We start from the raw sequence: 15,183 nt of genomic DNA, 5'->3' as shown, positions 1-15,183 counted from the left end.
TGCGCTAGAATTTGCGCAAATGGGAGCGCCACGACTGATGGCTCCGTGACCCTCCCGACACATGTCTGCGACCCACCTGTAGGTCGCGACCCCGACTTTGAAAATGCCTGGGCTAGAGGCCCTGTGGTTGAATGAACATGTGATCAGTGATAGGCATGGATCTGTCTGTATGGCATTAACAACTCACATGTGACAGTCCATCCGGGTGAGATTCGGTGGATCCTCACCTCTGCGGCATGCGGCGATCGCTCTGTCCACGGCCACCCCTGTCACCTCCAGGACCCATTCCTCGAAGGTGATGAGGATTCTAATGTCCGGCACCCCTCCGCCAATCTGGGCCCTCTCCTGCTGATTGTGGGGGAGCTTCTCCTGCGGAGACACAGAGAACATCATTAGCCACACGCGTGGTACACGTGCTGTGGGGGAGGGGGCTGTGAAGGGGGGTTTGGAGTGAAGGGAGGGAGGTTAGGGGGGACGGGTGGGTGGGTTGGAGGTGGGGGGTGCAGTGGTTTCAACTCACCCGTGGTGTAGGCTGTTGACCTTCTCGCGGAGCTGGAGGCCAGGCCTCCTAATCACGCTGCTTGAGCTTAAAGCCACTGCCACTCCGTCCCAGGCGGCATTGGCTGCTCTGTGGTTCACCCTCAGGGATGCTCGGGGGAACAGACATCCCTCCTGGCCTCCATCGCATTAAGTGCCTCCCCAGGTCTGCATCGCCAAATCGTGAGGCCGGTCGTCTTGTCGCCATGGCTGTGAGCTGAGTGAGGTTGGCTGTGCAATGCTGTTTAAGTGCTGCTCAACCTTGTTAGCAGGGGGGCTGGCGGGCACGGTCCCGACGAATCAGCTGGCGAGCTTTCATTAGCAGCGTGAAGCCTGTGGGGCCTCGTTAATTGGACCAATTAACTTTGCCGGCCTCGCTGGGCCAAGCCCCGGGAAGCTCGCGGCAGTTCCCGCTCGCTTCTACACTTGGGAATCTTTCCGGAAGATCACGCCCTCTCTGTACACTTGTGTTAAGTAACTGGACACAATAGTTGGAATCTTCCAAGCAGCAGCAATGATGATCCGGAAATCGGAAGATTAGGCCGGGTTTGTTGACTTACAGCAATGTTGCATCACTACCAGACACCCAATAATCCGTAACTGAGCACAAGCGTGCCTCCTGTCCTTGTGTGCATACTTCGAAGCACTGGAGTACGTCAATGTTAAATAAACCTGAGCATGCCTGTAAATATTACAACATGCAGTTGGGCACAGTAAAGGTTTAATGGAACAGGAAACCTTGTAAAAAGGAATTGCTTTGACAAATTTATTTGTAAATTAGTGGAAGGCAATACTTTATTGATGTGCTTTTTAAATGAGCCAGCCCTATTACATGCCACTGAGCAGTAGTAGAATAACAAACTATTGGACTGTAAACTTCCTTTGCAATAAAATGCCTGATAATTTATCACGCACTGCAACATGAGGCTGTTAAAGATTTGTGTTCAGGAGGAAGCAATGAGCTATCATAGAATTTACAGTGCAGAAGGAGGCCATTCGGCCCATCAAGTCTGCACCGGCTCTTTTTGAAAGAGCACCCTACCCAAACCCACACCTCCACCCTATCCCCATAACCCAGTAACCCCACCCAACCCAACACTAAGGGCAATTTTGGACACTAAGGGCAATTTAGCATGGCCAATCCACCTAACCTGCACATCTTTGGACTGTGGGAGGAAACCGGAGCACCCGGAGGAAACCCACGCACACACTGGGAGAACGTGCAAGCTCCGCACACAATGACCAGCTATGTGTCTAGGTAAATAAACTGCGTTGGATTTTACAAATAAAATTTACTTTCAAATATGTAATTAGGTCATACATGTGGCAAGTTATTTATTATGTATTTCTCCTACTGATGGCTGTGCATTGTCAGAAAGGAATGTTAACCATTGCTTTGCATTAGTAACAACACAGTAATGCTCTAAACAAATTAAATATTATTAATTAGCGTTCTTTGTGGTAGAGTTGTCAACACTTATTGTAAATGTTGTGCAATGTAGGTGGAGGAGGAAGCAGTTTTAAATTATAATCTTTATTATCGCAGAATTCTCTTCATTCATCATCTTGGATCTATAACACTGAAGATATTAGTATAAAAATCACATGTTCCTGGTAATAAATATTACATTTGTACTATCAGCTACTATTGGAAGAATGCCATTTATTGCTATGAAATGTCTCTTGGCATTCTACTCTGGTTTGTTGTGGTTGACTGAACACTTAGTAAAAAAGCTAGTAAAATGATGACTCTTTATATTTGATGGCCATATGGAACACAAGCTGCAGACACAGTTTGGATCATCATGAATTGTGACTTGGGCCTACTACATTAGAACTCCACAGAGTGCAAGTGGTTCCCTCTCGCAAAGCTTTTCTTTTAATATCCAAAGGATACACAAGAAACCGATGAAGCAAGCCTATTCATCAGTTTGTTTTCCTTTTACTGCCGCATTGGTTGGCTTTATTTCTCATGTGCCTAGTCTTTCTCTTTAGCAGTTTAAAGAAAAATCCTTTGGAACTCGAGCAGCAGCCAGTGTCATTGAGGTGCCTCTAATGCTGAAAGCTATATAATAATCTTTATTGTCACAAGTAGGCTTACATTAACACTGCAATTAAGTTACTGTGAAAAGCCCTCAGTCGCCACATTCCGGCGCCTGTTCGGATACACAGGGAGAATTCAGAATGTCCCAATTACCTAACAGCACATTTTTCGGGACTTGTGGGAGGAAACCGGAGCACCTGGAGGAAACCCACGCAGACACGGAGAACGTGTAGACTCCGCACAGACAGTGACCAAAGCCGGGAACCGAACCCGAGACCCTGGAGCTGTGAAGTAACAGTGCTACCCACTGTGCTACCGTGCCGCCCAGTAGATAGCATGTTTTGTGAGGTGGTCACCCCACAGCACAGAGATTGGGTGACTGCCAGGCAATAAAGCAGGGCCAGGCAAATCAGGAGTTCCAGAGTCTCCTGACTGCATCTCGCTTTCCAACTGATGTGCAGTTCGCAATACAGCTGAGAGTGATGGTTCCTCTGGCCAGTGCAATTGGGGACAGCATCATGCGTGGCTCATCAGTACAGGGGGCGGGTAGGAGGAAGAGAGAAAGCAATAGTGATAGGAGATTCTATGGTCGTGGTGCCTCACTGGTGTTGGAGTCAAAGATGTCACTGGCTGTAGAGCACTGTGAGGGAGGAGGGTGAAAAGCCAGAGGTTGCTCTCAGCCAGTACTAACGAGGTAAGTAGAAAGAGAAATTAGATCCTGCTGGCAAATTTTGCCAGTGCCATGTGCCAGCGAGTATAGAAATAGGAGGATAAAGCAAATGAATGTGCAGCTGGAGAGAGGGCTGTACATTCCTGGAATATCGGGATCAGTTCTAGGGGAGATGGGACTTGCACATGCTGGAGCAATAGCACCTCAATAGAGCTTGGACCAATGCCCTCACAAGAGGCGGATCAATTTCAGTGGGGTGAGAATGGACCTGGCCTAACTAAATTGGAATCAAAGATTGGAAAGTAAAACCTCAATGGAACAATAGGCTTCATTTGCAGAGCAGATGGCCGAGGTACAGTGGAGGTACATTGCTACAAGGAGGAAGGTAGGACAAACAAAACCAAATCTAACTTGTAACAAAAGTGATAAAAAGTAAGATAAAGCAGAAAAAAAGTGAGAATGACAGAAGTCAAGTTGATAACACAAGTAAGAACCAGACTGAATGTGGAGAGCTCAGGGGAAGTGACAAAGGCAATGAGAGGTAAAGAGAAAGTATGAGAAGAGACTGGCAGTGAAGATAAAAGCGAATCGAAAAGTCTTCTGTATACATATAAATAGCAACAATGACATAAGAAGAGAGAGGTGGAGATTATTAATCAAAAAGAGGCTTACACATGGAAACAGGGACTGACTGAGATTTTAAAAAAGTACTTTTTATTTGCCTTTACCAAAGAAGAAGATTCTACCAGAGTCACAGCAAAAGTGGAGGTAGTTGAAATACCTGCTGGGTGAAAAATCCATAAAGGAGGAAGTATTAGATAAGCTACCTGTACTTCAAGTTGATACCACCAGGACTGGATGGAAGGCATCCGAGCATATGAAGAGAAGTAAGGGTGGAAACTTTGGAGGCACGGGCCATGATATACAATCTTCCTTATACAGTGTGGTGCCAGAGGACTGGAGAATTACAAATGTTAAACCCCCGTTCAAAAAGGATAAACCCAACAACTGCAGATGAGTCAAGTTTAGGCTCTGGTGTGAAAGCTTGTAGAAATGATAATCCATGACAAAATGAACAGTCACTGGAGAAGGGTGGATTAATTCAGAAACTGAATAATTGAGTTCAATTTGAGGCAACAGAGGGAGGTGATGAGGGTAATGTGGTGTACACAGACTTCCAAAAGGTATTTGATAAAGTGCCGCATAGGGGACTTCCGGTGACGGCGGGCGGGAGGCGGCCGCACAATGGAGGGCTCCCGTTCGGGAACAGCATTTTCGGGGCTTTAAGCCCGGTCCCAGGGTCCACGGAGGCGGCAAAAGCAGGGAGAAGGCACAGAGGCGGCAGAGTGAAGGCAGAGTGAAGAAAAATGTTGAGGGTGAGCAAAAGAACGTCCATAAGGAAAACAGCTGGAGGTCTGTCGGGGAGTGGAAAGGTCATCGCGGGGTCACCAGGAAAAATGGAGGCTGGAGCACCAGGGGTGACCGCATTGCTTACGGCTGAAGAAATAACTACGGTGATGGCTGCGGAATTCAAAAGGCAGTTTGAAAAATACATGGAGACAATGAAGAAGGAGATGAGAGAGGTTTTGAGTGTGCTGGTGGAGGAGGCGATTTCCCCGGTGACGAAGGCGGTGGCTAGCGCAGGGGCGGAGGTGCGAGAGCAAGGGGAGGCGCTGAAGGAAGTGGAGGAGACGTTATTGCAGCACGGTGATCAACTTGCCTCGATGGGGAAGGAGATGCGGAAGGTGATGGACATTAACAAGGATCTGCGAGGAAAAATGGAAGACCTGGAAAACAGATCCAGGCGACAGAATTTGAGGATTGTGGGGCTGCCCGAAGGAGTTGAAGGACCGAGGCCGACTGAGTATTTTGCCGCGATGCTGGTGAAACTATTGGGGGAGGGGTGAGTATCCCTCCCGATATGAACTGGATCGGGCTCATCGGTCGTGGAGGCCTGTACCAAAGGCGAGTGAGCCGCCAAGGGTAGTGACTCTGTGCTTCCGTAGGTACAGGGTGAAGGAGAAGGTCCTGAGCTGGGCCAAGCAGAAGCGGGTGGTGCAGTGGGCTGGAGCTGGTATACGTGTGTACCAGGACTTTACGGTGGAGCTGGCGAGGAGGCGGGCTGCCTTCAACCTGGTGAAGAGGGCACTGTACATTAGCAAGGTGCAGTGCGGCATTGTATATCCAGCGAAGCTGAGGGTGACTTATAAGCTCAGGGACTTTTATTTTGGAACGGCGGAAGCAGCGGAGGAGTTTGTGAAGACAGAAGGACTGTGGCAGAACTGAGAAATTGAGAAATGGCCATGTGCCGATGTAACCTCATAACTGTATTTTCTTCTTTTTTGTTTCACTGCGTGCGGGTGTATGGGCTAAAGGAGCCAATGTCGTATATATTTGGACAAGGGAAGTGATGGGACTTTCACTCGAAATGAGGGCTCTTTGGGGTGTAGGTGGATATGCGGGGTTTGTGTGCTAAAAGGGGATTTCTGGGCTTTCCTCGGGCCGGGCAAGGGGGAAAGGGACCCGGATAGGGGGCCTCCACGCTGGCCGGTTTAAGCCGGCCAGTGAACGGGAGTGAGGTGGGGGGAGGGGCTGCGGCCATCGGAGCCTGGCAGAACAGGGCCCGAGTGGTCTAGCCGGGGTGGCAAGTTGGGGGGAAGGAACCGAGGTTGGGAGGGGGAGTTTTACAAGAGGCAGTGGACGGGAGGAGTTGGAGACTTTGGGGGGGGGGTCCCGGGGGTCCCGGACTCCTTTTTCTTTTTCTCCTTTGTTTTTTTTGTTGCCACCGTGGGAGGGTTTGTTTTATTCGATGCATATATTGACAGGTGGGCCGTTGTTTGGGGTGGTGGGAGGATGGGATCGTTGGTATGGTTAAGGGGATTGATTTTGTATTTGTTACCGTTTACTTTTTGTGGGTGGGGTGTAAATTTTGAAGGAAAATGTGAAAATGGAGAATAAAAACATTTAAAAAAAGATAAAGTGCCGCATAATACGTTAGTCAGTAAAGAACCCCCATGGAATAAAAGGACCAGTGGAAGCTTAGGTACAAAATTGGCTGAGTGACAGGAAACCGAGTGTGGATGGTGAGTGGTTGTTTTCCACTCAGAGGGAATAGTGGTGAATGGTCTCTTTACAGTCTGGAGGAAGGTGTTTCCCGGGATCATTACTGGGTCCACTGCTTTTCTTGACAGTATGTTAATAATTTATTTGGGCGTTTGGAGCACAATTTCCAAATCTGGAGATGACATAAAATTGCCAAGTTTTGTGAATTGTGAAGAGGATCGTGATAGACACTGCAAGAGGACATTGACCATCCACTGGAATGTGACAAATGAAATGTAATGCAGAGAAGTGTGAAGTGATGCATTTTGAGAGGAAGAAAATAAAGGGTACAATTTTAAATGGGGTCGAGGAACACAGAGACCTGGGAGTATACTTGTGCAAATTGTTGAAGGTGGCAGGACAGTTTGAGAAAGTAGTTACAAGGCATATGACACCCTGGGGTTTGTAAATAGAGGCATAGAGTTCAAAAACAAGGACATTATGGTAACTCTTTACAAAACACTAGTTCAGCCTCAACTGGAGTACTGTGCCTAATTCTGGGCATTGCACTTTAGGAAAGATGTGCAGCCTTTAGTTAGGTTGCAGAAAATAGGTATGGGCATGGTACCAGGAATGAAGAGCTTCATTCGTTAGATAGATTGGAGAAGCTGGGATTGCTTTCCTTAGAGAAGAGTGAGAGGAGATTTAACTGGGGTATTCAAAATCATGAGAAGTCTGGGGAGAGTAGATAAGGAGAGAAACAGTTCCCATTGGTAGAAGGGTCCAAAACAAGGAGATGCCAATTCAAGAGAAGAGATACATCAATGGTGACTTGAGAAAAAAATGCAGCAAATTATTAGGATCAGGAACACACTGCCTGAGAGTATAGTGGAGGCAGAGTCAATTGTGGCTTTTAAAAGGGAATTGGATAAGCACATTTGAGGGGTTACGTGGAACGGAAGAGGGAGTATTAAATTCCCATTCATACTCTTGGAGAGAACTGGCAATGATCTGATGGTTTGAATGCACTGGAATCTCAGATTCTGAGCTTCTTTTTGAACTTTGTACTCTCACAATTTAACTGTGAAACACACAAGTTTACTTAGGTAATTTGCAGTGTAAATGCTGACATGGGAATTTATGGTCATTTAGCTGTTGCTCCTTGAAGTTTGTAAAATGACAAATAAAATGGATTGTGGAATCACAAAATCATTTTTTCCTCCCTTTTGCTTACACACACAAATCACCTTTCCCTTTTCGAAGAAAAAACTCAAAATAAGTTTTAGCTTCAGAAATTGTCCTTTTTTTCCCGGAATTATTTGGAGAAAAGCTAATGAGCCAGAATGTGCCAGAACCTAAAGGAAGATATCTGAGAAGTATATGCACATCCTGGGAAATGAAATGCATTTCAATTTAGCTCCAAATCATAATCCTGAATAAAGTCCAAGTTCAGGTTTCTGTTAGAGTATTGGACTCTTCACCTAAAAACTTTAATGAAAGCATTAAAATGCACAAGCAATTGAATTGTTATTGCGATGTATGTATCTTTTTGAAATTGGCATTTTATTCAAGCCTTATTTTGCATGTACAGGGGAAATTTTAGTGGCCGAAGGGAGAGGAAATTGACATGGGAATAAAATTATTGGAGCACTTTGTGTGACCAGATGGTCAGATTGTGAGATTGCCATTTTGATCCTTTACTGGGGCTGGGTCAGAATCCTGGATCTTGCTTCTTAAAAGCACTGGGATGTACCTTCACCAACTGGATTATATATTCCATATATACCCACCTCAGCATTTTTCAAAAACTTCAATAAACTATAGTTTAGACAATTAATCAAATAAATTCAATTCCAAAAATAGATTAAATACTGTACGCATTGAGTAGCAGCAGGAGGTTTTGAAGGAAAATAAATAACTTGCATTTATGTAGCACCTTTCACATTCTCTGAATTTACCAAAGTGCTTCAAAGTCAATTTTTTAAAAAATGTAAGTACCCAATTATTTTCCCCCCCAATTAAGTGGCTATTTAACGTGGCCAATCCACCTAACCTGCACATCTTTGGGTTGTGGGGGTGAAACCCATGCTGACACGGGGAGAATGTGCAAACTCCACACGGACAGTGACCCGGGGCCGGGATTGAACCCGGGCCCTCAGCGCCGTAGGTAGTGGTAGCTAACCACTGTGCCACCGTGCTGCTCTTGCTTCAATGTCGGTTAATGATTTTTTTGCAGTGTCATGTTTTATACTGAAACTTGGCAGCTGCTCTTTGCACAGCTACTCCCCACCTCAGGTCCCCTGAGGCATGTGTTGGTAAAGGACATCTGTTGGCTAAGGCTCTTTAAAAGTGTATTTGTTTCCCCTGGTTGGGATTAACTAACTCACTATACACAAAGATGAACAGGTTCTACCTCCAGCTTTTGTGCGTCAACTACTTGCTGGCAAAAATCATGGGAGCCGCCAGGGGCATTTGAAAAGCTAACTCATCTGGCAAGAATTTCTTGAGTTGAATTTTGTAACCCTGAGTATTAGATTGAATTTGGCATTAAGCCTTCCTCTGAGGTACTGTTAAGCAGCAGTGAAGACAACAGAAGGTAAAGTTAACACCGCAAATGTTTGTGATTCTTGCCCGCTGTGTCTTGGATGGCTTCAAGCAGTTGAGGTTGAAAGTGCTGCTTAGATCCACACAGGGGGTTGTGTCCTGACCTCCACTTTTTATTTCTATTTTCCTTTTGAGTTATTTAGCCAGTGACAAAGGATTGTGCTTCCATCCCTGAGAACAGAAACGGCTAGGTAGACTGAATAATCTAAACACAAAGAAACACGATGACAGAACAAAGTATGTAATAGTCAGCTGTGGAAATTAAAGTAATGGGCCATCTTACAATGTCCGATTTTGAGGTGGAGGCAATGCAATTTGTTGATTGTCTCATGGCAGACCAAGCAGCTTTGATGCCTACTTTTATTTGCTAATCAATGATGCCTGTTTGAATATGTGTATTGACATGAAGTGAAGATTCATGAAGGATAGGATTGAGCTATATGATGCCCCACACAATCAAATAGCCTGCTGATACGCGCTCTAACCCACTTATCTCTTCCATCCAGCAAATCTGTCCACCCCACCTTTCCTGAGATTGAGGAAAAGCGTCCTGTTGCTCTTTTTAGCCTTAGTTTATTAGCTCTGATTATGTCACCTTTGCTCACGAGTCGCCAGGTATCTTTCTGATACCGCCACGTGGTTCAAGCTCGAGTTATGATTAATAAGTCAGCACACCGCTTAGTAAGATTGAAATCAATGGTCATTTATTATATACAACAAGTAATGCTTACACAATAATCCTACTATCTATATAGAAACCTATCATTACTGGCCAATACTTAACTTTAGGAAGGGCCCACCAGGTCAGGGAAACGAATGGCTTATCGAATCGGATCTGGCCCGCGGGATTCAAAAAGGCTGATACAGGTCGATGGCTAGGAGTCTTTATCGGGTAGCGATCGCTGGAGTCAAACTTACTGTTTCTGGTTGATGTTCTTGCGAAGGTCTCGAGCAGGAGAAGAAGGGAGAGAGAGAGAGATCTGAACTTGGCCCCTCACTTTATAGGGCCCAGGGGCTTCCCGCCTCTCGGGGCGGCCCTTGACCCTGAGTCCCAAGTGATTGGACTTTTTCCCTGATCACTGGGTTCAATATATCCAATAACGGGGCGATTCCCCGATCGGGGGGTGGTCGTTCACCTGTCTTTGTTTCGGCCACTGCAGGCGCCGACAGGTCTGGCCCAGCATTCAATTGCTAATATGTTGCAATTGTTCCCGGGGATAGCCGATTAAACTGCAGATGTCTGGGTTGATGTGCTGCTAATGATCTTGAGTATCAATCTGGGCCGACTTCCCCAGAGCCGAATATGCTATTCTGTCTGCAGCTGTCCGTTTGTGTCCTGTTGGCTGCTTTTCCCATCAGCCTTTTCGGTTAGCCATTTTAAATCGGGTTTTGGCCAAATTAATAGGGAATCAGCCATTTTAGGTGGCTACAGTCCCCCCCACCTTGCTCTCATCTTCTCTCTATCTCTTTGCCCATTTTTTCCACTCCACCATCTCTTTCTCTCTCTCTCTTGCCCCCTTTTTCCCCCTCCCCAACCTTATCTTACCACCATTCTGGCTTTTGTACCGTGCTACCTAATTATTTTTAGACCTCCTTTTTATATATCCGAGTATTACAAGATCTTGGCTGTTCATTAGCTCGGTAGGTGGAATCTGAAAATTGTGTCAAATGTGCCCATCTGACCAATGTGAAATTGTGCCCAAGTTTCCACATAAACTAATGAACATAAAACTGAATGTAAAATCGCCCATAAAACAGCCCAATTAACCTGCATAATCAATTTGTGGCTGGAAGGGAGCCTCGAGGTGCTGGGTGTGGTAGTATTAAAGATGAAGAATAAATTCCTTTCAGTGTAAGGTTGGAGCCGACGAGGTAAATACCACTTTACTCGGCAAACTTTTACAATAATTAAGTCACTTTCTACAGAGTTTAAAGCTTTCTTTTAATTTCCCTCCCTTACTGTGAATCAACAGTTTTGAAAAACAAGTTACAAAGTCACGAGAATAGTAACTATGGGCCACAATCTAAAATAATCAGCTACATTTCTCTTCAATAAATGGATTTGACAGTGTTCTTACATTGTTTTAATCTTTTCTAGGTTAATGCAAGTCACAAATGAGACAACCTTTGGTCAGCATGGTGGTTGGAACTGTGAGATTGCGGAAAAGGATTGAATATAATCTGCCGGCCTCCATCTGATATGGTCTAAAAGAGCTCTGGTCAGTGACATGGCTTCAGCTGCCATTAACAAAGGGAATCAACAGGTCCCGAGTCTCTCTGGTGTGGACTCGGAAACCTGCACCATTGTGTTTAAAAACCACTGGGCCCAGGTAAGTCTGTCTGTACATCAACAAAATTATATAACATATATAAATGGGAAGAAGTAAGTTCCATGAGACAAGAACAGATTGAAATGACGGCCAGGCTGTTAACAGGGGCGGGCTCTGTAGGTAGGCTACCTGGGTTTCCACACATGTTGCAAAGTTTCCACTGTGTCATTTGACCTTGGCAGGTTCTCCGCTGCAAGTCAGCCTCATTGGTAAAATCATAGAATTTACAGTGCAGAAGGAGGCCATTCGGCCCATCGAGTCTGCACCGGTCCTTTGGAAATTGGAAAGAGCACCCCACTTAAGCCCATGCCTCCACCCTATCCCTGCAACCCCACCTAACCTTTTCGACACTAAGAGACAATTTAGCATGGTTAATCCACCTAACCTGCACATCTTTGGACTGTGGGAGGAAACCGGAGCACCCGGAGAAATCCACGCAGACACGGGGAGAAAGTGCAAACTTCACACAGACAGTCACCTGAGGCCGGAATTGAACCCGGGACCCTTGAGCTGTGAGGCAGCAGTGCTAACCACTATTCCACCATGCTGCCGGAGGCTTGGGTTGCAGTTGAAGCACTGCAGAACAAGCCTTATGACAAGGTGGTCTGATCCATGATCCTGGCAGCATTGTATCTGGACACTGATTCAAGGTGGGGTGTAGGGTGATATTCTGATCCCCGATTTTGGGTGGACCGATTCCCAACCCTGGGAGTTTGGGGGGGGAGGAATACTGGGGAGGAATTCTTGCCTGCTCACAAGGGGTGCTGTAAAGGCAGTTAGTTGCCTTCTCCCCCATTGCTGCCTGTCTCGCTTCAGCTGCCAGATTTCCCAAGACCTACAGAACAGGAAGTTGCCAGTTTCATTAGCATACTTAAATTGTTCACCCTTTGTCTTGCCTCTGTTAAATCTGGTATTGGCCGCCTTGAGGTTGGGGTCAAAAGTTTTAAATGTTCACTTCCTACCTGCTCCCAAGTTACACATTTTATGTTCTAGAATTCCCTTTGCTATATCTACAAGGGCAGTTCTAGGTCTTTGGAAGGGGACTGGCTGTGTACAACTGGGGTACTATGAGAATCTATGATGTCTTACCTCAACTCATTTCTCCCCTTGTCTAATCTCTCTCGATCTACATCTGCAACTCTTCTAACTCCCTCTGCCACTCATTTTCAGTTACTTGCCTGAACAGATTCCTCTTCACCATGGACTTCCAATCCCTCTTCCCCCCCCATTCCCTACCTGCAAAGTCTGAGAGCTCTCTGCTCTTCGTTGAACTGAGGCCCAACCAATCCCCAACCATCATTCCCTGCCTGGTTAAACTTTTTCTCACAACCAACAGCTTTGTTTATTTCATACATTTTAAATTTAGAGTACCTATTTTTTTCCAATTAAGGGGCAATTTAGTGTGGCCAATCCACCTACCCTGCACATCTTTGGGTTGTGGGGGTGAGACCCACGCAAACACGGGGATAATGTGCAAACTCCACATGGACAGTGAAGATCAGCTTTGACTGCAGCTGCTTCCTTCAAATAAGTGGTGCCACTATGGTAGCCTATATGGATTCTGCCTGTACCTGCCTTTGCATGAGAAATGTTGAACATTCTTTGTTCTGGTCCTACTCCGATCCGTTCCCACATTTATTTTTCTGGCACATTTGGTTCACCAGACTGTTCAGGACCTCAATGCCAAATTTGACCCGAGATGACTTTCCAACATGTACCCGTACCATCACTGAGATGGCATATCTCCAGTTCCGCACCTTCGGCTCATCTGTTGTTTAAACTCTTTCATGCCATGCCTTCGTTATATTCCTGGCTGGTCTCCCACATTCTACCATCCGTACACTTAAGGTCATCCAAAACCTGTGTCCTTGGACCCAAATCCTGTTAACCTGTCACCCCAGTGCTTCCTGACCGACACTCGTCAAGCACCGCCCAGGTTAAAAGATTTTCATCCTTGTTGTAAATCTCTCCATGGCCTCACTCTCCCTATCTCTTTAAATTGCTCAGAGACCGATTTACAATGCCTACGCACGGGGCCCCAACCATGGGTGACACGGTAGCACAGTGGTTAGCACTGTTGCTTCACAGCACCAGGGACCCAGGTTCGATTCTCGGCTTGGGTCACTGTCAGTGTGGGGTCTGCACCTTCTCTCTGTGTCTTCGTGGGTTTCCTCCGGTTGCTCCGGTTTCTTCCCACAAGTCCCGAAAGACTTGCTTGTTAGGTGAATTGGACATTCTGAATTCTCCCTCAGTGTACCCGAACATGGCTACTCAGAGATTTTCACAGTATATTCATTGCAGTGTTAATGTAAGCTTACTTCTGACACTAATAAAGTTTATTGTTATTATTAAGACAGGGGAGCGGGCCAAGGCAGGGTTCTCTTCAGAGGTTGGTACAGACTCGATGGGCCAAATGGCCTCCTTCTACACTGTAGGGATTCCAGTGGGGGCATACCTGCCAGTGTCTGTGGGCACCAATCAGAGCCTGGTAACTTTGCATTTGCTATCAGCAGGCAATGCAGAGAAACCTCAGACTCTGATTGGTCAAGTCCCCTTCGAGCGGGGAAAATAGACTGGTTGAATCGTTGAGGGACATGCGAGAGGAATGAGAGGCAACCAGGCAGGAGGGAGAGAGGCAGAGGCAGAATATCCTGTGGTTTACCTTTGTGAAAAAGGATCAGTGGGTTTCTCAATCCAGGGTTGAGGACAGGTCAGCCAGCAACAGCAAGACGAGGCGAAAGCCACAAGCCAAGGCGAGCCAGCTGGTCAGCAGCTGTTGAGCAACAAAGTGAGCAGCGAGGAGGGGTTTCACGATCAGGGCTGAGGAGGGCAGGCCAGCCAGCAAAAGCGTGGCGAGGTGCCGGGTCGGGCACAAACCACGATGTGGTGAGCCAGCTGGTCATGCAGCTGTCGAGCAGGCAAGGGAGGACTTGACCCCCAGGGCTGAGGGCAGGCCAGCCGGCAACAATGAGGCACTAGACGAAAGCCATCAGGTGAGCCAGCAGGTCGGGATCAGCAGCTGTCATGGAGGGAGGGGAGCAGAAGTGAAGGTGAGCGCAGGATCCCACAAAGTGTAAATCCGTCTCTGAAACTGCTCCAGCCCCACAACCTTCAGAGATATCTGATTTCCTAATTCTGGCCTCTTACAGACCCCTGACTTTAATTACTTTAATTGCTCCAGTATTAATGGTTATGCCTTCAAAGGCCAAGACCCCAAGCTCTGACGTTCCCTCCCTAACTCATTGGCTCTCTACCTCTCCTCCTTTAAGACACTCCTTCTCCCCTATCTGTTCGACCAAGCTTTCGACACTCTAGCCGAAAATCCCCTTTTGTATCAATTTTTGTTTCTTGAAGCTCCTGTGGGATGCAATATAAATGCACGTTGTTGTAGAAATTAATTGCAGCAAAATTATTTTAACTTTTACCATATCCTCACTGTCATCTTCCCCATTCCACAAATGTTAAGATGTTGTCTGTCAAAATTGCTGCTTTATTCTATTATTTCTGCCATTAAACCTGTGGTAAACCTGTGCACGATTCTTCCAAAAGGGAACAAAGTCCCCAAGCGAATGCATTTAGCCACGTGTTTCATGGTGTTCGCAGTGCCGAGAAACACACAGCTATTCAACGTGACTCTCGTTGTATTCGCCTGAATGGAGAACTCCTTTGAAGTAATGACATTTCACTGTGTTTAAGTGACCATTTTACTTTTTGCAAGTATTTCATTTGGCACTATTGCCATGTAAAATGTTTTTGTCTTTAACTGTTGCTTTCAAATCATTTCTTTACTGCTTTTTCACCATTGACAGATTTGTCGTAGTAACTAAGCTTGCCACAAGAAGTCTGAATAGAAACTTGTTGGATCAGCTGAACATGTCTGGGGTGTTCTTCTAGTTCTTGTTTCGAGTTATAAATATGGCAAAAAAGAAAACTACTGCAGTTGTTAAGAATCGGAA

General features: G+C 46.1%; 1 protein-coding gene across 7 annotated transcripts in view; it reads left to right on the top strand.

Annotated features, from left to right (window-relative positions):
* fhip1aa (FHF complex subunit HOOK interacting protein 1Aa) overlaps positions 1–15,183 on the top strand; it is a 263,629-nt gene that overhangs the window by 117,033 nt on the left and 131,413 nt on the right. For all 7 annotated transcript variants that reach the window (XM_072496072.1, XM_072496070.1, XM_072496068.1 and 4 more), the window contains one exon: positions 10,996–11,227. In XM_072496072.1, coding sequence (XP_072352173.1) covers positions 11,126–11,227 — 102 coding nt within the window. In that variant the 5' untranslated portion in view covers positions 10,996–11,125. The remainder of the gene's footprint in view (positions 1–10,995; positions 11,228–15,183) is intronic.

This window comes from Scyliorhinus torazame, chromosome 3, assembly GCF_047496885.1.
Source record: "Scyliorhinus torazame isolate Kashiwa2021f chromosome 3, sScyTor2.1, whole genome shotgun sequence".
In the NCBI taxonomy this organism is placed as follows: domain Eukaryota; kingdom Metazoa; phylum Chordata; class Chondrichthyes; order Carcharhiniformes; family Scyliorhinidae; genus Scyliorhinus; species Scyliorhinus torazame.
The sequence above is the reverse complement of the archived record's forward strand: the minus strand, read 5'-3'. Positions and strand labels throughout refer to the sequence as shown.